This window comes from Miniopterus schreibersii (assembly GCF_964146895.1).
Source record: "Miniopterus schreibersii genome assembly, chromosome: 2".
Classification (NCBI taxonomy): Eukaryota; Metazoa; Chordata; class Mammalia; order Chiroptera; family Miniopteridae; genus Miniopterus; species Miniopterus schreibersii.
The window spans coordinates 25,940,468-25,966,683 of record NC_138102.1 but is presented as its reverse complement, the minus strand read 5'-3'; the positions used below and the strand labels follow the sequence as shown (position 1 = coordinate 25,966,683).

The 26,216-nt window shown below is 50.4% G+C and overlaps 1 protein-coding gene across 15 annotated transcripts in view; it reads left to right on the top strand.

Annotated features, from left to right (window-relative positions):
• The window catches only part of MCF2L (MCF.2 cell line derived transforming sequence like), a 168,298-nt gene that overhangs the window by 79,774 nt on the left and 62,308 nt on the right, over positions 1–26,216 (top strand). For 4 of the 15 annotated variants that reach the window (XM_081128678.1, XM_081128676.1, XM_081128684.1 and 1 more), the window contains exon 1: positions 15,680–15,990. The exons of the other annotated variants lie outside the window; for them this stretch is intronic. In XM_081128678.1, the coding sequence (XP_080984804.1) occupies positions 15,918–15,990 (73 nt within the window). In that variant the 5' untranslated portion in view covers positions 15,680–15,917. Of the gene's footprint in view, positions 1–15,679; positions 15,991–26,216 lie in introns of those variants that run through there. 15 annotated transcript variants of the gene reach the window in all.

The following is a 26,216-nucleotide window of genomic DNA, read 5'->3' as shown; positions in this document are numbered from 1 at the left end:
GATCCCTTCTGTCCTGGAGCCAGGCTGGTCTCCCCACTCCTGCTCCTTGCAAAGTGAGTGCTTTGTGCTGAGCACACCTCCCAGAGGAAAAGTCAGAACATGAAAGCTTCATTTGAAACTCAAGGCCAGATGGAAAGGTCTTTGGAGGCTGTGAAAATGTACCATTTCAGCGATCCCCAGGACACTTCACTGATACTAAAGTATTTTTGGAAGGAACCACATGAGTGGGGATGAAAATTTGGGGAATCAGAACAATGCCAGCTCCTCCCTGCCCCACAGGAGGAGTGTTGAAGGAGAGGTTCTCCTGCCGTCTGGGTGCCCAGCCACCTGCCCAGTGCGGCCTCAGTTCCTGGTCATTTCAGCCTCGGGCCCCGCGAGCCCCTGGCTTCCACCCTGGTCCCAGGGAAGCTTCCCCGGCATCACAAAGATGAGAGCCAGAGCAGACTCCCACACCCTGACCTCGGTCCTGCATCTCTCACACTTGTGCCCGCTTGGGTCCTCTCAGGGATTCTGGGGACTTCATGAATGGGAGGAAGCACTACTGGCCAATGTCTCAGTTTAGGTTTTACCTGGAAAATAAGCCTCAGGGCCACCCTGGGCCTCAAGAAAAGGCCTTTTCAAAGGTTCTTCCTTCTCTTGCTCTCCTGTCCTCACATCTTAGAACCAAGAAAGGCATGTCCATGTGACTCGGGATCCATGCCACAGTGCTCTTAGGCAGAGGTTACAGAGTCTGGACAGTCCCTCAGTGGCCTTGCTGTTGGTTTGGGTGCCCAGATACGCAGGTGCAATCTGGACATCAGGTGACCTCACTTCAGTGGAGTCAGTCCTACCAGCCCATCTCTTGGGCTGCAGCCCCTCCCCTTCCCCAGAGGTCAGCGGGGATGGTGGGGGGCTGCCTGCTAGAGGAAGCGTGGGACCTGGGGGCCCCAGGGTCTCTGGCCTGTATCTGATCCGGGTTGAATGGAGTCTTTGAAGAAGGTTTCTCTCTGCCTGTCCCTTCCAGCACTTTCCAGAAATGCTTTTCTCTAAACTGAGTGTGGTCCCTCCTGCACTGAGAAGCTGATGCTACAGCCCCCCAGGGTGGGGTGGGGGCTGCCCAGGACTCAGCCCAGGGTCCTCCCAAGCCCACTCAGCATGAAGTTATTAATGGGCAATAGTTTCTGTTTTGATTCTTAGTCTTTTTCCTCTTTTGTTTTTCCCTTAATATCCAAATTCCCCTCCTGGTTTCCTCAGCACTGCTGCTCATGTGATCATGAAATCCAACAGAGAACGGCTGCCACAAGACCAGGAGGCACAAGCTGGATGCCCCCTTCTCCCCATTTGGCTAAAAATACTCCACTGGTAAATTAAAATTGAGTCAGAGTGGCAAAACAGGGGAAGTGAAACTCGACCTTCTGGAACCTCTCAGATTGAATCCTGTATCTCAGCAAGCTTAGCTGCTCTGCCTGGAAGAGCAGGAGCTGGGAGACACGGGCTAGTCGAACGTTCTCTGTGGACGGCAGGTAGGAGCCTCAGAGCCTGAGGTCAGAGTGTTGCTCAAACCTAAGTGCTTATTAGAACTGGATGTTTGATGTGATGCCATAGAAGTCCTGTTAAGAATATTGATCCAGGCGAGTGTGTTGTGAAAGTATGACTTCTGACACCGATGCAGGAGCGCTACCAGGATCACCAGCAGTGGTGCTGCATTGTGGTCATTGCCCTCCTAGCTGGTGTCCGAGAGGTGCCAAGGGGGGAGGGCACGCCCAAATGTGAGTCCCTTCTACAAGTAGGGAAGCCTGGCTGCTGGCAGTGTGAGGTGTCCCTTAGAGAAGATGAGCAGGGCTGGGCATAGGCAGATTGCACTGAATTAAGAGTCTGTGTCTAGAAGAAAGTTTTGGGGAAATGAATTGAGGGTGGGGCGCTTCCTCTTAGAGAGGTGTACCCAGTGCGTCTGCAGGCCCAGTGGATGCTCCGTGACTGTTTACTGGCACTGCCTAGCGTGTTATGATTCAGAGGAAATATGTTATTTGCTATGTGGGTATGGCTGCTTCTGATCAGGGCACATGATACTTTTTATACTCTTTGTCTGCTACGTTTTTTTCTAACATTATATGGCGAGCAAAAAAAGGTTGTTTAGAACCTCTGTGTGCAGTTCTAGCATTATAAAAATGTGTATCTAAAATATACAAAAGAATGGGAAAGAAAAGCAGCTGTGAGAGCCACAGGTTTGCATCTGGGGACTTGGAGCAGGAGTCGAGACCTTTTCCCTAGGGCCTTTAACAGGTATGTGTCAGCCCTTCCTGGGTGGGTGCTTTGCGTGTGGGTGCACCGCACACTTTGATGGCAGCTGGCTCCATGGATACCCTTAAGGGACATTCTACGCTGAGCAGGAGATAAAGCTCAACATCTGGGGTCCTTTCTTAATTCACAGGCTTTGTGTGAGATGCAAAGGGATGCGTAATTCAATGTTTTTCTTTTAATGTATCAATATTATTATGTTCACATTTTTAAGAAACCTTATCTATCCTGAAAGCAGCACAAACAACAAAGCCCTTCTGTGTCACTGTTTCATGTTGAAAGACCACTAGGATTATAAAATGCATGGGCCATGCTAGTGTAAAAACCTGCTGTGGAATTTTTTGTTCAAAATCCTTCAACATCAGGAAAGTTGGGGTCAGGGAGACTACTTTCTCTCCATTGAGAACAGAAAGTAAAGCGAGTGTTAAATAAAACCAGCACAAATGCTCCTGGTACATATGGAGACTTGAGGAATATAAGAGAACACATCACCAGGCTGCACGAGGTGGGAAGCAATGGGTAGACAATGCCCATTTGCAATTTTATTTAACCTATGTGTGAGATATGTCTACTCTTGGGAGTAAACCTTTATTTTCTAAGATTGCCTGAACAAGGTGATGAGAGTACTCTCTATGACTTCTATAGAAGAACAAATTTTCAGAAAAATAAACTTTTCTGTATTAAACTAAGAACAAATGAATTAACAAACGATTTCAAGAACCTAAGAAGTGCTTTTCTTCATTCATTTGTTCATTCATTGAGAGCAGGGACTGAGTGCTACCGTATGCTAAGCCTGTGCTCATTGCCAGAGAGAAAGCCGAAATAATCAATCTGTGTTCTTTGTGAACAATTGGGATAGATCACAATTGGGCTAGGAGAACCTGCCTGGGATATTAATCAACTTCGGGGAGAGAGATCAGTGGATTGAGCTGCCTGACCTGAAACAGGGCTCTTGAAACCTGCTGCTTCTGTCTCCAAGAAGCTACCCCTGGCAGCCACCTGCCTGCAGACAAGGTCTGGCACTTGGGTCCATCCACTTCACCTGGTGGGTGGCTGCAGGGAGAGGAGTGCTCTTTTGTTCAGGGACCTGAGTTGAAGGTGTGTTCACTCCGAAGAGCACAGTCTGAACTAAACCTAGAAGTGAGCCCAGGAGTTTGCCTGGAACTTCCTCAAACCTGTCTCTAAGAAAACTGGCCCTCTTGCCTTTCTCAGTTAATTTTGTCCCACATGGTGTGTAATCTAATTCCCCTGTTATAGTGGGTATTTTCCTGAATGACATAAATACCTTCTCAACACATTTTCTAGTTGCATGACTCATCCTGTGGAGTAAAGCAGATGTTTCTAAAGCAGTGGTTTTTATTAGAATGTTGGAAATTTTATCAGAAGCACTCCAAAAATCTACCCGATGTTGTAAATGGATTAGGTGAAAAAATCATCCTAAATGTGACATCTTAGATTGCAATTGAAATTTGCATTTTAAATCATTTATTAGACGTTTGCTTTTCATGCCCGTCTTTCAGCTGGGTGAGACCTGGACTTGCAGCTAGCTGCCCTCTGTGGCCTGTAAAGGATGCTGTGAATTCCAGAGTCAGGAGACCTCCTCATGTCTTAAGTTACCAGAAATAACTTAGTTTAGGTCAGAATTTGGATTGTTCTAGTCTCGACCACATGCCCACTCATCTGTGCTCCTCTTGCGTGTGGGATTTCAGCCCATGAGTACCATTTCTTGTTAAAAGTTCCTTTTTTGTACATTCCTTAGTAATCTTCTCATTGTATTTAAAATAATTCCTTAAACAAAAAAGTATTCCCTTTTTATTAATAGAAATCAATCTGTGATGAGGAATATGCCTAACCTGAGTTGTTGTGTGCTGCAGGCCAAGTGTGAGCACACCCCAAGTTGTCTGCCCTGAGGATGGCAGACACACAAGTGATCGGTTCCTGTCTGATGGAGCCGCCAAGGGCTTGGGACACACTCCAGCTACTCTTTCTTGGCCTCTATAAATGTGGAGTCTTGTCCCTTGAGGGTAGATTTTGGAAATCAGCACAACTCCCAAGAAGGCGAGTGTTGAACTTTTTGGCTGAGCCAGCTGAAGAGTGATGTGGAAGATAGTTTCTCACCAGACCGCCTTTTTTATGAAACTGATACAGAATGTTCTGGTTTGGTGTTGGGGGGGGGGGGGGCGCATGGCACTTACTTAATTTACCCCTTTTCTTACATTTCACAGCCACTCCATTTGTCAGTTATGTTTAAATTGTATTAGGACTTCTATATGCATTGTAAATCAGCATAACATCTAAAAACTGAAAAGTTCACTTACTTTCTGATTTTAAAAACTCTGACTTTTAAATTATATCTGAACTCTGAACGAGATAAAAGAAAATGCTTTCTGTCAACAACTGGTGTTTATCTCACATTGTCTGCACAGGGCTCAGGCCCCGGGAAAACGCAGAAAAAATGCTCACATGGCCGCCTTGGCTCTGTCTTCACCCTCATGTGCCGAGCATCATGCTGGAGCTCAGGTCCTGTAAAGGTGAGGGTTCAGGGAGGCTTCTGGTCCCAGGGAGGCTTGTGTCTGTGGTGGTTACAGTACAACCTGGGGAAGGCTACCCAGAGACAATGGGATGGGACGTCCCAGGTCAAGGAACATGCATGTTAATACAAACCAGAGTCGTTCCCAGAGGCAGGGGCAGTGGCTAGATAGGCAGGTGGGGGATTTTGGTCCAGGAACTTGACTTTTAACCAGATACCCAAGGGCGTTAAGCAGAGATGTGACGTGAAGCTCCTGTTTCAGTAAGGAAATGTGGAAATTGTGTGGAGGTGAGGAGAGACTGAAGATGGGGAAGCAGTTACTTAGAACCTCTGGAACAGTCCAGCTCTGATAGTGAGGTTCTGAACTGCAACGGTAGCAAAAGAAGGGGGCTGGGGAGCGACTGGAGAAACTTAGGGGACGAACAGGCAGAACTGGCGATGTTTTCTAGGGAGAGGGGAGGAGGCATCATGAAGGATGGTTCTGAGGCCTCTGGCATGGGATTTGGGGGGGGGGGCGGTGGTGCCATTGATGGAGACAAATGTCAGGGGAGGAGATTAGGTGACGGAGCCCATGTTAGAACTGGCAATGCCTGTGAGAGCTGGAAGGTAGGTCAGAACCGGGGAAAAATCAGCCTTGTGGATGACATTACAAACACATGGGAAACTGCTTCAGTTCAAAAGATGTGTTTTTCAGCCGAGTTGAAGGTAAGGACAGTGGAGAACGCTGGAAAGATCAACAGCTTACTTGACGAGTCATTCTCCCTTTGACATAAAACTACACATAAAATATAACAACAAAATAAACACCACTTCACTTGAAAGAAAAAGGAGGTTGGGAGTTGGAGAGACGAGGGAGTGGCTGTAAAAGGACATGTTCGTGTCTTGATGCCATAGTGTAGTTTCACTGTAGTTTTGTAAGACGTCACCACTGGGGAAGCTGGGTCTACAGGATTTCTCTGCATCGTTTTCCACAACCACGTGCAAGTCTACAGTTACCTCTAAGTAAAAGCTTGATTTTAAGAGACAACACACTGATGGCCCCGAAGCTCCTGCTCTGTCACCGGTTTTCAGTCTGTGGATCACCTGCTGCGGGAAACTGCGGGAACCTTTACTTCCCGGACGCGATGACCGGCCCTGCCCTGAGCTGCCTCTGCATCTGCACTTTTGGCTGGTCTGTGTCTCAGATCTATCTGACAGCAAACCTTGAGCCTTAGAAAATTTCTAGAATAAAAGAAGACCTTTCCAAGATGATTAACCAACTTGAAGAAACCTTTTCTGGATGTTCTAGATGTGATGGTTCCTTAAACTCCCTTTAGTCCTGGAAGTAGAGTCACTCCTTAGCCAGGACGGGATGTGAGAGGCCCATTTATGGGCACATTTTCCTGGAGCTTGGGTGTGGCGAGCGAGATTCCCCAGTAAATATACTGAAGTGTCACCATAGTCCTTGCTATGAGCACTTGCTAGTTATCTTCCGTGTCAGTAACCACTGATGGAGGAAGGCAGCTTCAACTCCCCAGAAAGATAAGCTGGCCTGGTTACCACAACAGTCTGGACAAAGAACACTAGGATGGTCTTGACAGGGTTGAATCTGGTCTGTGAAGAAAAATAGAGTTAATGGTTGTCCAGAGGAGTGCAGTGCAGGCAGAGGAAGAGGAAATGTCAACTTGGGGATGGGGTGGGGGGTTAATGCTGAACAAGAATCCTGACTCAGGAGAGAATCCACAGAAGGGACTCTGGAGAGGCTAGAGGAGAACACTCCGAAACCAGGGAATCTGCCTGGAGCCCGCGGCTGCCTGCCATGGGTGCAGGAGGGAGACTGCCCACCAGGCCGGGCTTTGAGACATGTCCTCAGAACTCGGCACCTGTTTCTGAGGTCCCCACCAGTTTCTTTTCCCCGATAAATGAAGAAGCACAGGGGCGTGCTGGGCATGGACAGTGAGAACCGAGCGCATGTCTGAGCTGAAGGGGTTGGTGGGGAGGGAGCAGGGCAGCACAGCCAAGAGAGGTGCTAGGACTTGCCCTGGAGGCCCGAGCAGGGGTTCTCAGTGTGAGTCTATAAGCTGCACTTGTAAAAGTGTCTGAGGGGGGAAATACTTTAAGAGAATATTTTAATACGTTGCATTGACCTTCAGTGATCCTGCTTGACTCATTCCACTGGTCAGGGCCGTGGGTAAGGCCTGGCTCAGGGACCAGTGGACCCCACAGCCCTGTTTGTCAAGTCCTGCGGTGAGACCCACTGCCGTACCAGTCATCTCAGGAGACAGTCTTACCATAAACAAAATGCTCTCTGCTCTCTGGGGTGCCCATCCTCTCCTTGAGATTGCCTCTCCCAGGGGCCTGAAGCCTGATGCCCCCTGCACACAGCCCAGGGAGGCTGCGGGTGATCCCTGAGGGATTGGGTGACCCAGGTCAGCTGGTGTGGATCTAGGTGTGCCATGGAGGTTGCTCTGGAGCCAGCTGGCTGGTTTCAGATCCTAGGTTAGCCCCTTATTCTCTGTGAGCTGAGACAAGGGGCTCGGTCTTATCATCTGTAAAATGGGAATGATGGAATAATGACACTTTCTCATTGGGCCGCTGGGACCCTGAGGTGTTTGCCCAGGGTCAGTTCTCATGGATGAACTAGCCCCCCCACACACACACACTCGGTCAGCTTTCCTGGTCTCATCTTTTCTCCATTTCACGTAACATTACCTGAGGTATATGGAGCTCATCTGTGTGCCTGCTCCTCCCATCCTCACCAGGACATTTGGTGGCTCGCCTGAGTCCCCAGCACTGCGCCCCAAGCCCAGGTTTATATTATCCTTGTAACAACCCTGTGAGTGGATGCTCTCACCCCACTTTGCAGACAAGCTCACTAAGGCACAGAGCTGAGCACCAGCCAGGCGCAGAGCTGGGACTCAACACAGATACTCAGCTCTCAGCTCTTGGCTCCAGTCTGTGCTGTAAATGCCACTGCCTGTTGAGTGTGTGCTTGAAGGAGTGAAGGAAAATGACATGGAGAGCTTAGGACAGAGCCCTCTGCAGCCAGGGCTCAGGAAGCGCTGGCATTGCAATCGTTATCGTCATATTTCCGAGCCCGTCACCTGTTTGGTCTAAGATTCTGTCCTCCAGGACTTTTAGTTTTGTTCCTTTTTGGTCACTTTAGGGCTGCAGCCCTCTGCCTGGTGAACCGAGGAGGCAGTTGAGAGGGAGGAAGCAGATTCTGACCCCACAGCTGGCCCATACGGGCACCAGCTTAGCTCCTAACCTCATTCACCTGCAGAAGGGAAGGTGGGGGCCCCACAGGGGGTGAGGACACCCTTTCTATGTCAGCCGAGATAGATGGGGAGCAGCAGAGAATCCTTCATGTGCTGCTGTTGGCTGTGCAGGGCTAGTGAATTCTGAGGCAGCAGGTAGTCAGGGCCCATAGCCGCTTCAATCCTGGGCACACCCCACGTGAACAAGGCAATACCAGGACATTCCCTTGAGTACACCCCAGATGCCCCCAAACCCAGCCATACAGCACAAGCTTCCATCCTGTCCCAACAGGGCTCCGGGGTGATCCTAACCAGATCCCAGCTCCTGTCCTCTTCCCAAAAATCCCCCTTTCCCCTTCCAGGGTCATGCCTCCCTCCTTTCCCAGCACAATCTGAAGTTTCTTGATCCCAGGTTTGGCCTGAGCTTCTCAACACATTTTAGTTATATTCTGTAGTGAAAGGTTAAATTTAAAAATAAAACATGTCAACTTCAGAGAGTTTTAAAAATAGAAACAAAGTTTTCTGAAATATCTGCAAAGCAACCAGCCCTGGGTCATTACTGATAACCCTGAGCCTCTTCCTGCCTGGCTTTGTGTGTGCGGACAACAGAGATGTGAGTGGACCAGACACTGTACTATGATTTCCCATGATAAGAAACTTATTTTGGAAAACAGCTTTAAACAAGCACTTGACCTCCCTCCTAAGAGGTTTTGCTGTTGCCGCATCTGTTGTCCTGGCGTCCCAGGACCATCTTCCTTAGACATGGATCCAATGGGCCTTTGGGTGCAGGCTCCTTGGGGAGACCAGTGCCTAGATCTGGTGCCCACCCCCTTAGCTCTCTCTCAAGTGCTGACACCTGGTAGCACCCACCTACCTGCAAGCACAGGGCTGTTTGTGTTTCCACATTTTGGCTAACGTGGGTGATCCTCCTGCCTGGAATCTGAGCTGCTCCTCCCTCTCCCACCACCCCCACGAAACTCTGGCTCAGACCTTCAGACACACCTGGCACCCCAGCTCTGCTGGTCCCCACCTCCACATCGCAGGTGCAGGCTGGGGTCCCTGCAGGGGTCCAGCCCTGGGGCTACCTTCCTCTGTGCCTTGTGGCTGGGGCCCTGCCATTCCATGGATAGGGCAGTAACTGTGAGCCCTGAGTGTGAGGTCACCTTGCCCTGCTCCTCTCTATGGAGGACAGTGGTCGGATTTAGAATCCAGAATTCCCATCCAGAGCCTCGGTGGGTCCTGAGACTGAGATCACAACGGTCGAACCCAGAAAAGCATGTGTTGCCTCTACACACTCCCAAATCCGGTTATGGTGGCATTTTATTTAACCTAAGGCACCAGCCGTGTTTGCTCTCTGCAACGTGTATCTACCCCACAGCACTCACCTGGAATTGTTGGGTTTGTGACATGAGTTGTTGATCTAGGAGGAGGAGAATGCTGCTCCCTGCCCAGGTGGTTTTCCATCCAGGTCACAGCTTGTGTGGAAAAATAGAGCAGTTGTTCCCGCTTCCTGGGAGGGGGGGATTGATGGGTCGGCTCTGATAAACACTTGGGTGCTAGCCCCGCCCGGAAGGAGGGAGAAGCTCATTGTTGGGAGCTGGTGTCTGGAGCTTGTGTGTCTGTTTTTCTAGTGAGACAAAGAGAGCCTTCCTGTTTGGCTCATGGAGACCAGGTGGGGGATACTGCCGACGCCCTGCTCACATCCCCTGTGGGCGATGCTTCTGCTCTGGGACCCACAGGAGGAGATCCGGGGCCCCTGGTGTTGAGTTCCATCCAAGCCACTGGCCTCCACTGGGCCTCCCCGACGTGCTCTGGCCATCTTTCAGTCCCATGTTCGTGTACCCCCCACATAAAATGTTAGTGTGCACCCACACTGTGACTTCCATGCACATTTATTATGTGCAATGTAAAAATAAAAGTGAGGACGAAGGAGGAAATAAATGTAAGTGGAACAGTCCCCATAGTCCACTTTGATCCCACTCTGGGCAGTCCCGAAGCGTTCACACTGCTGTGACTGGGAAGGGAAAGCTTCGTGCGTGAAATAACTGGGAAGCAGGACACCGAGTACAATAGGACACAGAACTGAGTGGTGTCTAGAGGCCGGGGCAGTTTAGAGCTGGGCGAGGGCGAGGAGACCGGGACAGGGCCTGGGAGGGTGATGCTCTGGGAGACCCGATGAGGAGGCTGGGTTTGCGCTGATTTGGAGGGTGATGGTGACTTTTTTGGCCAAGTTGCTCAGGCTGCCAGAATTGGTTTGAAGTTAGACAGAAGGGAAGCCTGAGAGAAAGCAGAGAACCAGCCTACCCTTGGGTGGGGGTTCTCTGTGGCCCAGCGTGGGTTCTGCCCTGTCCCTGGCACCGCGACTGAGACTCTCTGCACTGCCACAGCTAGTGCAGGGAGGGCGGGTGGATATGTCTTTGCTTCTGTGTGGATAATTTGACTGCGATACTTGATTTCAAGTGGTTTTGTCCCGGGCTGCCCATAATGTTAAGTGATGTGAAAACCAACAGAAACCAGCCCCTTTAAAAAGAGGTGGTCAGACCTTCCCCAGCACCATTGGCCATTTGAACTCCACAGACAGATGTCTGACGGAGCGCCGTCTCCCAGTGCAGGTCCCGAGCAGCAGCCTGTGACCCCAATGCCACAGGGAGCCCATGACTCCAAGGCGCGTGTGCTCAGAGCGGGCCAGGCGTGCTTGGTCTGGACATTCTGGCAGAAAGGAAAACACACAAGGAAACCCAGGGGGAAAGGAGGTGGCAACTGGCTGTGCTCGCCCTGAACTTGGGCCATGAGGGTGTAAGCTGTCTTGGGTTTGAGGATGAGGAAGGGCCACGTTGCCTTTGGTGTGAGGGCCCTTCTGTGAGTCGAGAGCCCATTAATAGGTACTAAGGCCCAGCGTGTGAGGAGCTCATGGGAGGGCAGACCACCCTATCTACCTTCACAGGACACTGCTGTCCAGGCTTCAGGCCTAAAATAAAACCAACGGAAACCTCAAGAGGCAGATAAAGAAATCCAAAAGAGGGAGCTGCGTGGAGCTGAGGAGCCAGGTCAGACCCCTGAGCCAGGAGATGGGACCTGGGGGACAGTGAGGGTGGTAAGGGCTCTGAGGGACAGGGGACCAAGTCTGTGCAAAGCAGAGGAGACAACACTCAGTGCCACAAAGACTGCTGGTGGTTTGACCTGGCTTCCATTCCCAAATCCTCTCCAGGGAAAGGAATCAAGATATGATGGTCCCATTGGGAAGGTGGATTGGTCCAGGCCCTGCCTCGGGGTTAGGAACCACTGTGGTACCCTGGCGGTGGGCTCACAGTAACCAGGCAAAGAGCACAGAGAGGTGAGGCCAGGTGTGAGCACAGGAGCATGTGTGGTGATCCCTAAACCCAGGGCCTGTGCTTCTCTATCAGGAAAACGTATCTGTGTACATCCATCCATGTGTGACAACTTACAAATGACATGCACATATTACTCTGCTAATTATGAAATACACTTGATCCTTGAACAACACCGAGTTGGGAGTACCAACCTCCTAGTCAAAAATCTACATATATCTTTCGACTCCCCTAAAATTTAACTACTAATAATAACCTACTGCTGACCAGAAGCCTTACAGATAACATAAACAATCAATTAACACATATTTTGTATGCTATATATATTATATACTATATTCTTACAATAAAGTAAGCAAAAAATGTTATTAAGAAAATCATAAGAGGAAATGTTTTTACAGTACTGTATGTATTTACCAAAAAAATCCAGGTATAAGTGGACCCTTGCAGTTCAAACCTATATTGTTCAGAGGTCAGCTATACACACAAAGGTCCAAGATGTTTAAATGATTAGAGGTTAAATATTAATGCTTTTTAATTTTATTAATGGTATGAAATACATTTTTGCTCTCATTATAAAAATGTTTTAAGTAACAGTCATATGATTCAATAGGCTTCATAGTTTTTCCACACCTGATATAATGAATCAAAGCCAGATTCTACACCAGCGTGTTGCAGTTTTAGTGAAATTGTTTTCATGGCCATCATGGCTGAAACGGGAGTGTGTGTAGTAGGCTGGGTTCTCTATCTTGATCCTCAGTTTCCTTCAGCAATTATGCAGATGGTGTTGAAATTCAGCTGATGAGTCTCTCTTTTCCTTGATGTCAAGGAAATGTCTATCTTTTTTAAGGCTAATCTGTTGTTCTTACAGACTAAGTAGGAGGTGTTAAATTCTTATATTTTAATGGGTTTATGTTTATTGAATTCAAAACTCACTATAAATAATTACTCAATTAGGTTATTTTGTTGAGAAACTTGCTTTTCATGCATATGAGTTTCTATAAATGGCACACCAAAAATTATCTGTTTGGGAAGATGCTCTCAGCCTAGTGGAAAATAGTTGCTTTCTCACTTGCAATTAAGCACACTGACCTGGAGAGTTTTCACTGTTTTGGGCACTGTCTTACCAGATTTTACTGGACTGCCAGTCATCTTTTGTTCATTTGTGCTTGCTGTTTTATTCTAACTTGTCTTCTTCTAGGCCACTAGGTTCTTTGGTGAGCATTAGTTTAAACTGGACAATATAATCTGCAGATTCACTTAATCAGGAGCATGGAACTATGGTGCTTGTGTGTGCTGAGATGCGCTGGGGGACACACTGCCCCTCCAAGCCCTTCCTTCAGGCCCCTCACCATGGTGGCACCTGGCCCAAGGAAGGAGAGGCACCAGCACACCTCGCTCAGGGGTCACTGCCATGCTCCATGGCTGGAGCTCATTGTAAAAGTGGGGAGTCGGAGGTGGGTGTTCAAGGCCAGCAGGAGGACAGCCACACTGATCAGCTTCTGCAGGCCTGCATGTTACACCAAGAAGTCTGCTTTTTATTCTGCAGCAGTGGTTGACTTTGGGGGCAGGGATGGTTCATTTGGCTTGGGAGAGCTGAGTGGGCAGGGCCTGCAGGACATGAGAACGGAGCAGAACCCCTAAGGGAAAGCAGCCAGGGGGTAGGAAGGACTAGGGCTGTGATGATTTCAAGCCAAAGAAGATCAGTGAGGACACTGGGAGGAGGGGACATGGGAGTGGACATGGGAGGAGGGTGCAGGAAGAGGCCTCAGGAGAAGGGCACAGGACAAGGGTAGGAAGAAGGATGGTGAGGACACAGGAGGACGTGGAGGAAGGACAGTGGCCAGCTGGGCCCACGGACATGGCAAGGACTAAGTGACCACTGTGTCCAGTTCTCCCTTCTTTCAGAGACTTTGCTGAGCCAACGGCTGAGCAGTGACACCAGCCTCACCTGGTTGCCATGACAACGAAACCAGGCCAGGTGGTGAGGAAAGGCTTCAGCAAATAAGGGCGCGCCCTGTGAATCAAGGATGGCTCCGCCCAGTTTGTCATCAGCAGAAAGGACTCTGGTTGTGCTCTCTGCATAATTCAGGGTCCGGAGCCTGTTTTAACATTACAAAAGTAGTTTTCTAAGGTTCGAAGATTCACCGTTTTGCCCATGAGGAGACTGTTCGATGCCTTGGTTAGCTTTTCTTGCATCTCTGTATGAGGAAGGATCAATGGTATGTTCCTGTAAACATTTGAGCTCAGCTGGGCAGGAATTGGGGGTGCAGCCAGGCCTAGAGGAACCCACACACCCCAGGCTGCAGGTTTCTGGGCTGGGCCAACTTGTAAAGCAGTCCTTTACATGTTGTGTGTGTTTAAAATACTATGTTCTCTACACTGTGTGCTACATATTACAAATTTTGACCAGTAATGCTGTATTTTCTCAAATAAATAAGCCCTATTTATAGTGAAGTACATAGCCTATCATTATTTCCAACTAAGGAAGCCCTTGTGTTGGAAGGGCCACCAGCAGTCAGGAGCTGTTGGGAGGACTAGACCTTAGTCCGCTCCGAGGGAGTTGCTCTAGAATGGGTGAAAGAAAAGACAGATGGAGCCAGTGGGGCCGAGCCCTGAGCCTGTGCTTTCCCAGGCTTGTGTCTTCCCAGTCTGACCCAGCCCTGATGCGCTCTTGGGATTGTCCACCAGAGCAGCTCATCAAGAGCACTGCATCTGACGTTGGCAATCCTTTCCAGACTAAGGGTGCAAGTGAGCTTTCCTCCACAGAGGAGCAGGCGTGATGGCACACAGATCAGCTGGCCTCTCCTGCGTGGGTGCAGACTGGTCTAAATGACTATGAGCAATGTGGCTGCCATGATCTTCCTGATAACACATCCTGCTGCTTAATGTCACTTGGGCGTCTGCCGTGTGCCAGGAGGCATGAGGCCTGGCCCACAGAGAGACTACAGTGGGACAGAGTGGGGAGCATGGGAAATAAATTAGATGTGTGGTGAGATGGATGTCACCATAGCCCCTCCCTCTGCCACATGGCACCTCCATCCTTGTGGTTAAAAACAATGTCACTTTTGGTAACATCTGATAGCATCTTAGAAGCAGAACAGTCATCTTCATTGACTGTCCATGACTCTTTTGAAATGCATCCACCACTGTGCTAAATGTTGAGGTGTCTTTTGGCACCAGGAGTTCTGCCCAGTGCCCTGGGGGGGACCTCGCCAGAGGGTCTGGGTAGGAGGGTAGAGCTGGACTTAGGTCATGATGGCCTCCGTAGAAGGTCAGACCTCAGCCATCCCTGAGCAGCTTTCAGGATCTTGCACCCTGACCCACTTCAATGTCTCCATGTTCCCAGCAGAAACATTGTAGGAGCTGTGCTTGCAGAATACGTCGGCAATGTCACTGAGGAGGAGCCACTAGAAAGGAAACAATTAGAATTATCCAGCAAAGCCCAGGTCAGAACCAGAGCCAAGTGACAGGAATGAGAGGGGAGGTGTGGATTGGGGTGTACGTCAGCTGCTGCTGCAGTGACAGGTGCTCCCAATAACATGAGCCTGCAAGACTTGATGGCCTCCACTCAGATTCTCTGGCCAGGGCCCAGGAAGGGGGAAAATGTGTCTGTAACATTATATGCTGACGGCAGAGGTAGGAACAAAACCTGCAATGGCTATGAACACTTCTGCTCAGTGCCCACCCTTATGTGTGAGCCACAGCCAATTCCTAGTCCACCTTAAAGGACTGTCCTCAGGTGTATTGGCTCCAGCGTTGGACTCAAGCGCCCATTCCCCTTCCCCCCTGGGGTTCTTCCTGCTCAAAATCTGGTCTGCAGGCTAGCAGCCTCCCATCACCTGGGAGCTTGTTAGAATCTCAGTGCCACCCTCCCCCCATCAAGCGAGTCCCCTGCGTTTTAACGAGTTCCCCAGGGACCCCCACCTATGGAGCATCCCCTTGATTACACCTTCCCTTTTCTTAGCCCCTGGGGGGCGCTCTGTAGTCGGCTGCCGAGGACCCTCTGGCAACAGGAATATATGGCATACACACAGCTTTCCAGGGAGCTCAGATGGGCAGACGCTGCAGAGCAGCGTCGCGCAGCTGCCTCCGCGTGCTGCTCCCCAGCGTCTCCGTCCTGGTGAGGTGTCTCGGGGCAGAAGGGCCAGACCCTGCCCCTCGGTGGCAGCCCCGCTGCGCTCGGCCGACTGACAGCGCTAAGCGCGGGGCCCCTGCAGGGAGGGTCTGGACGGGCGACACGCGGGGCTGGAGCCGCTGCTGCAGGAGCCTCGGTGCCGCCGGCGTCGCAATAGTTAACCGTCCGCAGGCAGAATAAGGGAGCCGCCGCGGAGGGCTCCTGCTTGGGGGACAGCCGGCCGAGGCCCTGGGGGAGCCGGCTGGGCAGGCGGCCTGCAGAGCACCAGGGGTCCTCGTCCCCTTGCGGCCAGCGGCGGGCGGGCGGCCCAAAGATGGAGCCGTGCAGCCTTCCTTTGTGCGCCCAGGACGGGCGTTCCTGGAGGCAGGTCGCCGCCTCCTGACGCCGGCGCGTTGGCGGGCGACAGGATGACCTTAAGTCTCATCTCTGTGCTGTCCCAGGACATCTCCGGCCTGTGGCTCCTCCTGAAGACCAGCACAGGTGCGTCAAGCCCGCGCGTTGGGCTCGCTGTGAACTGAGAGCATGCTGGGCGAGAGAGGCCGGGGGACCTTCTGGGGACGGCTGAGCATGTCACCCACAAAGGCGAGCTACAGAGGGGCCAGGCTCTGTCTGGCCTTGTAAGAGGATTCCGGGCTGGGGTGGTGCCAGTGGAGATGGAAGCGGGAGTCCCGCTCCTCCAGGGCGGGGATGTCTGGCATCCCCGGCTGGCCTGGGGCTGTGGCCACCTGGCCGCCCTCCCTGCGCGGGGTTTCTCTGCTCTTGGAGTAAAGGTGCACAGTCGCCAGACGCACCCTGGAAGCTGGAATGAACTCTGGTGGGGCTCCTTTGTTCTAGCTTTCCTGCAGACGTGCTGTGGGGCACCTGAAGGGAGCCCCAGAGCCTGGTGGGTGTGAGGGAGGGCTGCTCCCTGGCAGGGACTCCGGGACAGAGCTGTCCCATGGATCCCCATGCACAGTGTGCACCCATAAAGGGCTCTCTGGGTGGCAGGACTCAGGACTGGACTGTTCAAGCCTGTGGACAGTGAGGGGTGGCTCTGTGTGGTCTTCATTTGTCATCCCTGCTCCCAGCTCCGTTGGAGGGTAGGCACTTCTGAATCAGCCCCCCTGGAGACTGAGAACAAAGACCCTGGAGGAGGGAACCTCTCTCCCTGGGCCTGCGGAGAGGGGACAGTGTGGGTTTCCTTGTTGCGTTTCTAAGGATGGAACGGTTCTCTTTGAAGTGTTTTGTCATAGGCACATCTTCCAGCAGATGCTTCTGCCAAGGATCGATGATGAATAATTCCTAAAATAAGTATTTTAATGAATTGATTCAACCTTAACCATCAGTGGCAACAGTAAACACCCAAAGTTTCCAGTGTTATGATGAAGATACTGAGTATGTCTATAATGGCTGAGTACATGAATTTCCCCAACAGATAAGATTCTGGGGATCACGCTCACTTACTTAGGTGGCCGCATTGAAAAGCTTGGTCACTCTTTTTTAAACGCAGGACGTAAGCACTTGTACATATAATGAAAAGTGATTGTTTGCATATTTGAAGTCAGTATCACAGTGACAATGCTGGAAGAATCCCTAAAAAGAATGCTTTCTCAAAATACAGCTATTGTCTGGAATTCTAGAAATTTCACAAACATGAAGTCTACCAGATGTCTTTTGCCATCCTGTAACCACAGGTACTTTATTGTGGGGAATTCTTCACTGTGGCTCTGTGTAATCATTTTAGATGCTCATTTGTTTTCCTAGCTAAATACCAGTTTTATTTCTTACAACTTTCCATTAAAAATTCTTCACGGTTTTTCTAACACATACTTTATTTTTCAAGATAAATTTCCTGCAGGGATTTGATGTAATTAAGGGTTGGAGGGCTTTCTCCCCAGTCTCTAGAAATAATTTGCTATTTTCCTACTAAAAAGAAAAAGCATTTGCTAGATTTATGAAGAAACAGAGTTGTTGGTGCGTGTGACAGTAAATCTTTCTTTCAGTGAGGAATACTGCCAGGGGTGGTAGCTCTTCAGAGGTTTGTGTAACTGGCCACTGATTCATTAGTGCCTGCTGTTTACAAACAAGGTCACGTGCCTCTTCTTTAGTCACTTCTGTTCAGGCTGGATGGGGAGGGAGCCAGATGGGAAGGTTGGCACCTGGCTGCTCAGGAGTGGGGCCCAGAGCACACTAATGATTAGATAAGAGAAAAGTGGGGGAGACCACAGGCTCATTCACTGTGTCCAAGGCCGTCGAGAACCTGAGAGGAGTAAGACAGCAAGTTTGAACCACAGTCTCTTTCCAGGCTCATGTGTCTCCTGTATTGTCACTCATGAAATCAATGAGGTCAAGAGACGTGCATGACCTGCCACCACCAAACCCTAAACCCGCCAGCTCGTTCTCCATTGTACCCCTCCTCCATCCCTCTTGTCTCTCACTCTGTCTCTGTCTCTCTTTCTCTCTCTGTCTCTCTCTCTCTCTTTGGTTCTCTCACATACTACAAGTCTCTCCCTGTCTCCTGTGTGTTCCTGAGCAGGGCAGGGGCTCTGAGGTCAGGCTCCCAGTAGGGCAGTGTTTATGAAGCCCCTGTGTCCCTGCTGTGCTCTGTGCCACCTCCTGTCATGGGGGACACCCGGGTGAGGCTTAGGATGAGATGAGCACAGCCTCCCATGATCCCCTTCACCCCAGCAGCCCGACATTTCCACACCCTGTGTCATGGTTCTTGTTCGATGGGGATGTTTTGCGGAAGATTTATGAAACTTCTTGTTTGTTTTTTATATTTATAGAATTCTTGGTACTTAGAAAGTGGGAATAAATATACACACCTACATTTAGGGAAGAATTTTGGAGACCTGGAGTTTCTAGAAGGAGCTTGGTGTTGGTGCTGATGAAAGAACCTCAGTCCTTCCTTGTGTGCTGTGCTCTGTGAGCAGCTTTCTGAGAGTAGATCTGGATGGAAGAACACGTGAACACCTGCCCCAGCGTGCCTTCTGCCCCTTGGAGCCAGGAAGGAATGACGTCTATAGAAATTGTTTGCATTGATTTCCTGATCTTGGAGTTATTATTTTTAATGTTGGCACATGATTGTTTTAGAATGAGTAAGAAAAGAAAAAAACTATCAGAAAAATCTCCTTGATTTCCAAACAGCAGTCAGCTCTTATGTGTGTGTGTGGGGGGGGTGTTTGGTGTTTTTGTCTCTGTGTGTGGTGTGTGTGTGTGGTGTTTGTATGTAGTGTGTGCATGTGTGGCATGTGTGTGAGATGTGTAAGCCATACCTGCTACTTCAAAGGAAGCAAAGATGCTGACACCTCAGAATATAAAACTGTGAAACTCTGGGGGGCCAGGCGTTGGGGACTTTGGCCAAGCTCCAGAGGGACCCAGCAGGTGGCCCGTACAACCTGCCTTTGGGGGCCCAGCATGGCAGGAAGCTCAGCCCAGAACCAGGGTGGGGGGGGCCATCATGTTGTCACATACACTGCTCAGGGCTGACATTATGTGCTTGCACTGAAACCCAGAAGTCGAAGCTTCTGAAGAGGGAACGAGACACTGGATTAACAGTGCCGGGGGGGTGCGCGGGTGGTGGTCGGGCACACGTAGACTGGCACTGGCGTTCCCCCTCGCTGTCTTCTCCCTCCCGTCCCCCTACCCCTGGAAGTCTGCTCAGGTTCTCTCCAGTGGCTGCTTAGGCCTTCCTCCTGTGGAGACGTCAAGCCAGCCCAAAGGAGCCCTTGTCCCAGCCACAGTGGGCAACCCTGTTCCCTGTCATCCCTGGGGAGACTGGACTCTCTCAGTGGCTTTCTTATCCTGACCCTGTCCTGACCTCTGTGGGCGGCTTGTTTCCACCCCGCCGGCTGCACCGCAGGCAAGGAGGTGTGCGGGGAAGGCTCCGCCCGGTGCGGATTAAACACAAACAAACAGCATAGTGGGCAGGTCCCGCCAGCTGGGCACTAAGGGGAGGTGCTCCGAGGAGGGGCAGCGCCATACTGTGCATAGATATGCTCTTTTCTCCCGGGACTTGAGTCGGTGGGCAAGTGTATTTAAGTGACCCCTTCACTGAATTAGCCAGATTCTTTCAGGCATGTGGACCCGAGGAGAAGGAACATTTGGAACAATTCCTTAGGTCATCCGTTAATGTTTAGCCCATTGAAGAACAGTGTGATAGTGACATCGAGGCCTGGGAGAGGAGGACATCTCACTGTCTCTGTGGCATTCCAAGGCTGGTTCACCGGCTGGCACCTTCTTCCACAGGTCGCTTCCCAGCTACATTGTCAGGAGCTCACCAGGCTCTGGAGGTTCCTTGGGGGATAGGGGGACAGAAGGGGTGTGGGGAATGCTCGCTCTGCAATTGGGGCCGGCTAGCCCGCCCTCTGCCCCTGTTCCATTCTGACCTCAGCCAGAAATGCGTGATGACGTCACACCTGTGGACTTGTCAGGGCCATGTGAGCTGATTTCTATGAAATATGAAGCTCAGTCTTAGGGTGGGTCAGGAAGTTCATGAAGAGAAATGTCATCAGTAGTGAAAGGCCCACAGGTGTCTCATGCTGAGACTCCTAGTAGGGATCCTCAAATCTATGCACGAGCTCGGAGAGGGCCTTCAGTCCTCACCAGCTGAGTGTGCGCCCTGTGGCATCCATGCTGGTTCTCCCTCCATATCACCTGGCCCCCTGTCTGCCCAGCCTCCAACTGGCTTGGCAGATGCCTGGCAGATCTTTATGAACCACCCTCACCCATCCCAGCCTGCTCTGGTCACTGAAAATGGACTAGGCATAGTACCATATAATAAATTCAAACCCTGATGTGCCCCTGAAGCCTCTGTGTCTGGGCCCTCCACGCCCTTGCCACACCCCTCACCTCGTTCTGCAGGTCTTGTCATGGGCCGCCTCTCTAAAGAGGCCTCTCAGGGGAGCTTGGTGAGCCCTGCATCTGCTATAAAGTCACAGGTGTGACTGTCAGTCATGCAGGCAGGGACCAGCTCCTAACTCGTTCCCAGGTGCAGGGCCTCGGAACTCTGGTTTGGCTGGGACTTTGCTGGGACTCTGTTTTGTAGCACAGTGTGGTTTCATGACTCTAAAACAAACAATGCACTTAGTTTAATGATCACCTCCATCTCCCCCTGGTATTTGCACATGAAAGGTCTGGTGTTAGTTATGCCACCATCAAATTTCTGATCCACACTACAAAAAAAATCTGAAGATGTGTGTTTTCCCGTAGCATGACCAAGAGCCCTCCTTTAACCCTTTCTTTCCAGGCTCCCCTGAACTTATTTCTCATTTTGGCAACAGTGTCAACATTCAGGTTCCCCAGTCTCTCAGCTGGCTTCTGTTTGGCCATGCTTGTGGCAATTGTAGGGAGCAGCAGTGAGCTCCAGGTCCCGGCTCCCACCTGCAGGTGAGGACACCCTCCTACCCTGCTCCCCAGCACCTTGGAGAACAAACTTTCGAACTGTTGGTCTTGGTCCCATCCCTTTGGTTTCCAAACCCACACATGTGCACACCTTACCCCATAGCTATGGAAGTAATGTGGTCTTCTGTTGAATTAAACAAAAATGAGACTTTTGGTGTGGGAATTTCAAACTGAGAAGTTCCCATAAAGTTCCTTGCTACATCATGTATGGGTGCAAAGAAAGCCGTCACCTATGGCAAGAGGGTTCCTTCTTGGTTCTCTACAGGTCCCAAGGTCCCTTGGTCTGAGTAAACTCCCTCAGCCTAGCCATAGTGTCTGCATTGAGCCTAAGGATGGCCTGGCCATTGAGCATACAGCCCAGGATCCCAGCTCTGTGAACTCAGGGGAGCACAGCATCAAAGAGCTGAGAAGTAAGTAAAGTAGCATCTTGGAGGGCTGGCTCCCATGGGTGCGTTCTCCCCTCTGCATCCTAGCCCAGCTCCCTCTCCTCTGTGGCTCGGGAGCCCCTGGGATGAGATGTTGCAACCCTGAGCAGGCTGATGCAGCTCTGAGAGGCTGTGACCAGGGCATGGCAGGGCCATGCTCACAGATGCACTTGCTGCAGGGCTTGGCCTGCTGTCCACACGCAGCAGCTGCTCTGTCACCATCTGCATAGTGCTGGATGCCAAGGGCAAGACAGACCTGCATTTAACATTGCCCCTTGAGTCCTTGTTTGAGCCCATTTCTCTGATCGCCTTTGTGGGCCTTTAAAAAAACAAAAACCAAAACCAGAAACTGTGAAATCAGGAAGTACTAGCTTAGCTGAAAGCTACATTCACGGTGGCCACACAGGGAAGAGTTTACTAAATGGGCTGGTTTAGTAAAAACAATCGGGCCACACAGCTCCCTCGCCATCTCTCCCACTGGACACAGCGGCTCCTGTGCGGTGGGAAGCCTCGCCCTGCAGCCTTGTACCTTGCTCCCCAGCCTGCCCTGTTCAGACCTCTGGGAGACTCCCATCTGCTTGGAACCCCCAGCAGACAGACATTGATGGCGCTGCCACTGGATGGCCTTCCAGCGTCTCCGTCAGAGGCCTTCCACAGGCGTCAGTTGCCCAGCTGGTGAGGGTTCGAGTCCCAGTGCTCCCACCTCCATGGCCTGAGCTGCTGTTTAGGGTCCCTGACCTCAGCCTTCCTCGTTTCTGAAATGAGCTGAGGACTCACCCTTCTGGGTCCTTAGCAGATGGAGTGAGCTCATGGAACTGCTTCCATCAGTGCTGCCGTGCTCTCCCCCGAGGACTTGCCCATGTCCAGCAGCTGTGTGGGTGTGCTCACTCATGGCTAGTCCGGGGGGCTGAGGGTGGGGGCCTTGTCCACCCAGGATGCAGAAACAAAGCTACTGAGGAGAGACAGGAGCAAAAGTCTGGAAACCCTAGGGTCCTGAGAACATGGCCATGCTCGTCCTAAATCCAGCCTTAGTTCTATCCCAGTGCATGACAACCATGTCCCTGAATCAGATTCTTCATAGGCACCAGCTCCCTCAGCTTCGAATGCAGAGCTTTGCTCTTGAACAGCCCCCTTTGAATGTTCTGGAACAGAGAAAGGCTGAACTGAAACTGCATTACAAACAGGAGGGTGGAGTCACCTGCTGGGAGATTGGCTCAGGAGACCCTAGACCACTGCTTAGAACAGATGGGAGGGAGCAGGGACCCCTCAGCTGCTCAGCCCCCAGCCCCATACCAGCCTCCAGTCCTTCCATGACCCAGGCCACGCTGGGCACTGGTGAAAGGCCCCAAGAAGGTTTCATGTGGCTGCATGAAACCCTATTGTCGTTTGGGTCTCTTCCTGCTCCTTCCACAGAATGGGTCTCTGGACCTATGCCCATCCGATAGCCAGCTATTCTGGGATGTGGCAACGGATGCATCCCTGTCCAGTTGGGCAGGTGCCAGGTCAGTGTGAGCCCACTCAATGGCCATCAGAGCAAGACTGTCATTAAAAGGTTGAGACCCAAAAGCTAGAGTGCCCAGGGGAGAAGGGGAAAGGGAGAAGAGGGAAAGAGAGAGAGACATGCACATCTGCCCAGGCCTGGCCTCTCCTCCTGGAGCCCAGGATGCCTAGTAGATGTTAAAGACCCTCAGGGTCTGTACTGTGTGGGAATGCTCCTCTCAGAGGGCTGGGCTAGACCTCTCCCACTTGCCTGCTCAGCGACCCTTGTGCAGTGAATGTCCTGTGCAGCTAACTGTGCACAGCACCATGGCCCAGAAGGTGCAGTCTGGAGCCCACTGCCTCAAACATGCTGATCCCAAAGTCCCCTTGTTGGATGACCCCTCTGTGGGCAGCCCAGTCTTGTGGTGGTGTGGCGAGAGTTGAACCCTCCATGGGAGCTATGACCAGAGGCAGCAGACCCAGAGCTAGCTCTGCGTTCACCCTGCAGGAGAGAGAGGCAGGGAGGTCAAAGAAGAGAGGCACCACTGAGGTCCCCAGACCCTGGAAGGACCTGCCTCCCTAGTTCAGTACTCCAGTGAGAGTGAGCCCACCTAGGCTTCATGTTGCTTCCAGCAGTTCTTGGACATTTGGATCTCGGATCTTTTCCACTGTGAATACTTTACTGAGGATAGAAAACTTTGTACTAGGTTATTTACCATATTAGAAATTAAAACAAATTTTTAAAATATTAACTTAAATAAAAATAACAATGATCATTTCATTATGGTAGCACAAGTAACATTTTAAATGAAAAGTAATGGTATTATCCAGAACAAAAAAGTGTGAAAGCAGTGGCATTGCTTTGCATTTTGCACATGTCCTTAGTCTCTGACAACATGAGGATTGCCTAGTTTCATGACTGCTTTCCTGCAGCTCATGGTACCTCATGGTGTGTGATTGCTGGAGAGCCTGCACACTCTTGTAGGGACGGGGGGAAGGGCAAAAGTCTTAGTGGTATTATGAAAGTGGCTTCCCCTTGTGGAGTCCTGAAGGAGCCCTTGACTAGATTGAAATGGCTTTTTCTTAAAAACCAAACCAAAGTCAAACTGCAGTGGTGATGTGACACTGGCCAGGGCAAGTGCAGACTGTCTATCTCCGGGCGTTCTTAACAATTAATATCCACCACATGCCAGCCACCATGCTGTACATGTTCACTGAGTGTACCAGCCACCCTGGGAGCTAGATGCCATAATTATCTTGATTTTACAAAGAGACCAGCACAGAGAGGTTAAGTAACATGCCCAAGGTCACACAGCCCCAACTGCCTTCAGAGCTCTGGCCCACTTCCTGGGAAACCAAGGATTCCCATGTATAAAAGGTGATTTCAGCAAAGGAAAATGCAGCCTCTGGGCTCCAAGCCCTCATTAAAGCGACTCAGAGAAGAAGCGAGAGCAGCTCTGCAGACAGCATGTCTTTGTGAACCTTGGGGACAATGTGCAGTCAGTGTTCAGGTTCAAAGACACTTACAGTTCACTCTCTGGGAAACCCTGACCCGGAGCTGCAGCAGCAGCAGTCCATGGGCTTGGCAAAGGAATCCCCACTCACTGACTGCATTCTCCTCTCTGCCTGCGGCAGGGAGAGTCGGTTTAAGATCTTGAATGGCAATAAATACATTTCTACCAACAATTGAATCTAAAACAAAATAAATGAACAAGCAGAACAGAAACAGACTCAGATTCAAAGAACATTTTGATGGTTGCCAGAATGGAAGGAGTTCCGGGGGATGGGTGAAAAAGGTGAAGAGATTAAGAAGTGCAGATTGGTTGTTACAGAATAGTCCTGGGGATGTAAAGTACAGAGTAGGGAATATAGTCAACAATATTCTAATAACTGTGTAGGGTGTCAGGTGTGAGATTTACGGGGATGATCAACTTAGTAAGTTATTCAATGTCTAAGCACCGCGGTGTACACCTGAAACGAATATAATAACGTATGGCAACTGTAGTTGAAAAATAAAAATGATTTTAAAGAAAGAAATCTACTTAGACCCTTAAAAAGAATTGATACAACATTATGATGATTTAAAATGCCTATGCTAGTTGCTAAAAGTTGTTTCTTTAACCATTGATGCAAGGGTAAGGGACTCACAAAATCAAATATCGCATTGAGGACCTTGCTATCACTGTAATCCACTCTGAGTCCCGTGAGGGAGACACCAGACGCCCAGCTTGTTCCTGTTGCTTTGAACTTCCTCCACGGCTGGCTGTAAAGCCAAGCCTCCCCCCACCCCACATTAGAAATGCTTCCTCTTAGCATCTCTATTTTCGAAACCCTATCCCCTGAGAGACACCCACCTTGATGCTGCCTCAGACTGGCTGACACCCTTGCCCCTCCCTTCTTTAAGCTGCTCCATGTAGAACACCCCCCACCCTGCCCCTGTCAACTGCTGTGTGGCTTCAGGCAAGCCACTCAACCTCTCTGTGCCTTAGTTTGCTCATCCAAAAAATGGTATAATAGTGTTCCCACCTGTTGGTTTGTTGTGACAATTAAATGCATTAATACATAAAAGGTATTTTAGTAAGAATTGTACTGCAACTGCTATTTCTATTACAATTAAAGATTTTCTATGTGAACCAATTAAAATGCAATTTAGTTGCTCCAGACAGCCTGTAAGTTTAAGGAATTATTACATTTCTCCTGTATTTTCCATTATGCCAACTAGTCATAGTGTAGATGTCCAAGACATACTTGCTTTCTTGGTTGATTTAATACCTTGGTGGGGTTTGGGGGTTTGTTTCTGTTTTTGTTTTTACTGTTGGCTCAGTGAGTGCTTGTGTTGGAGTTTCAAGACTTTTTCTTTGTTTTAATAAGCTACCTAGAGTAGCATGTCCCCAAGCACTTTATTTGCAACATTCATTCTGCAGTAGTTAGGAGTTGTTATGTACACCCTTTCCTCCACTCACCCCCAATCCCCAACCAGTTAAGTTTGGGGGTGGCACTGCTGGCCTTGGAGCTTCCATGATGGAAGGGTCATCTGTGGTGCCTCCCAAGTTTGTCTGACTACGAGCCCTTCTCTCCCTGACGTGGAAGAGGGCTGTTTGGACAGTGCAAAGAAACGATCTTCTGGGAGTTTGACCCCAGAGGCCCCAGAAGTGGGAGTTGGGGTCCCTGGAAAAATGCTCTGTGCTGGTTGGGGTAGCCAGGAGGGTTGTGAGCACTGCCTACACTCCAATATAGGTCGGGGCAGCTCACTGGCCTTGGCCTGAGTGGCATCTTCGTGTGCTTGGGCAAGCTGCCTAGAGCCCGTGTTATGGAGGATGCTGAGGCTTGCTGGAGTCAGCATGGGGTGGGATGGGGTAGGAAATGCCCAGTGCATTCAAGTGAGATTTACTGTGGATTCTGCATGTGTGCCTTAGCGAG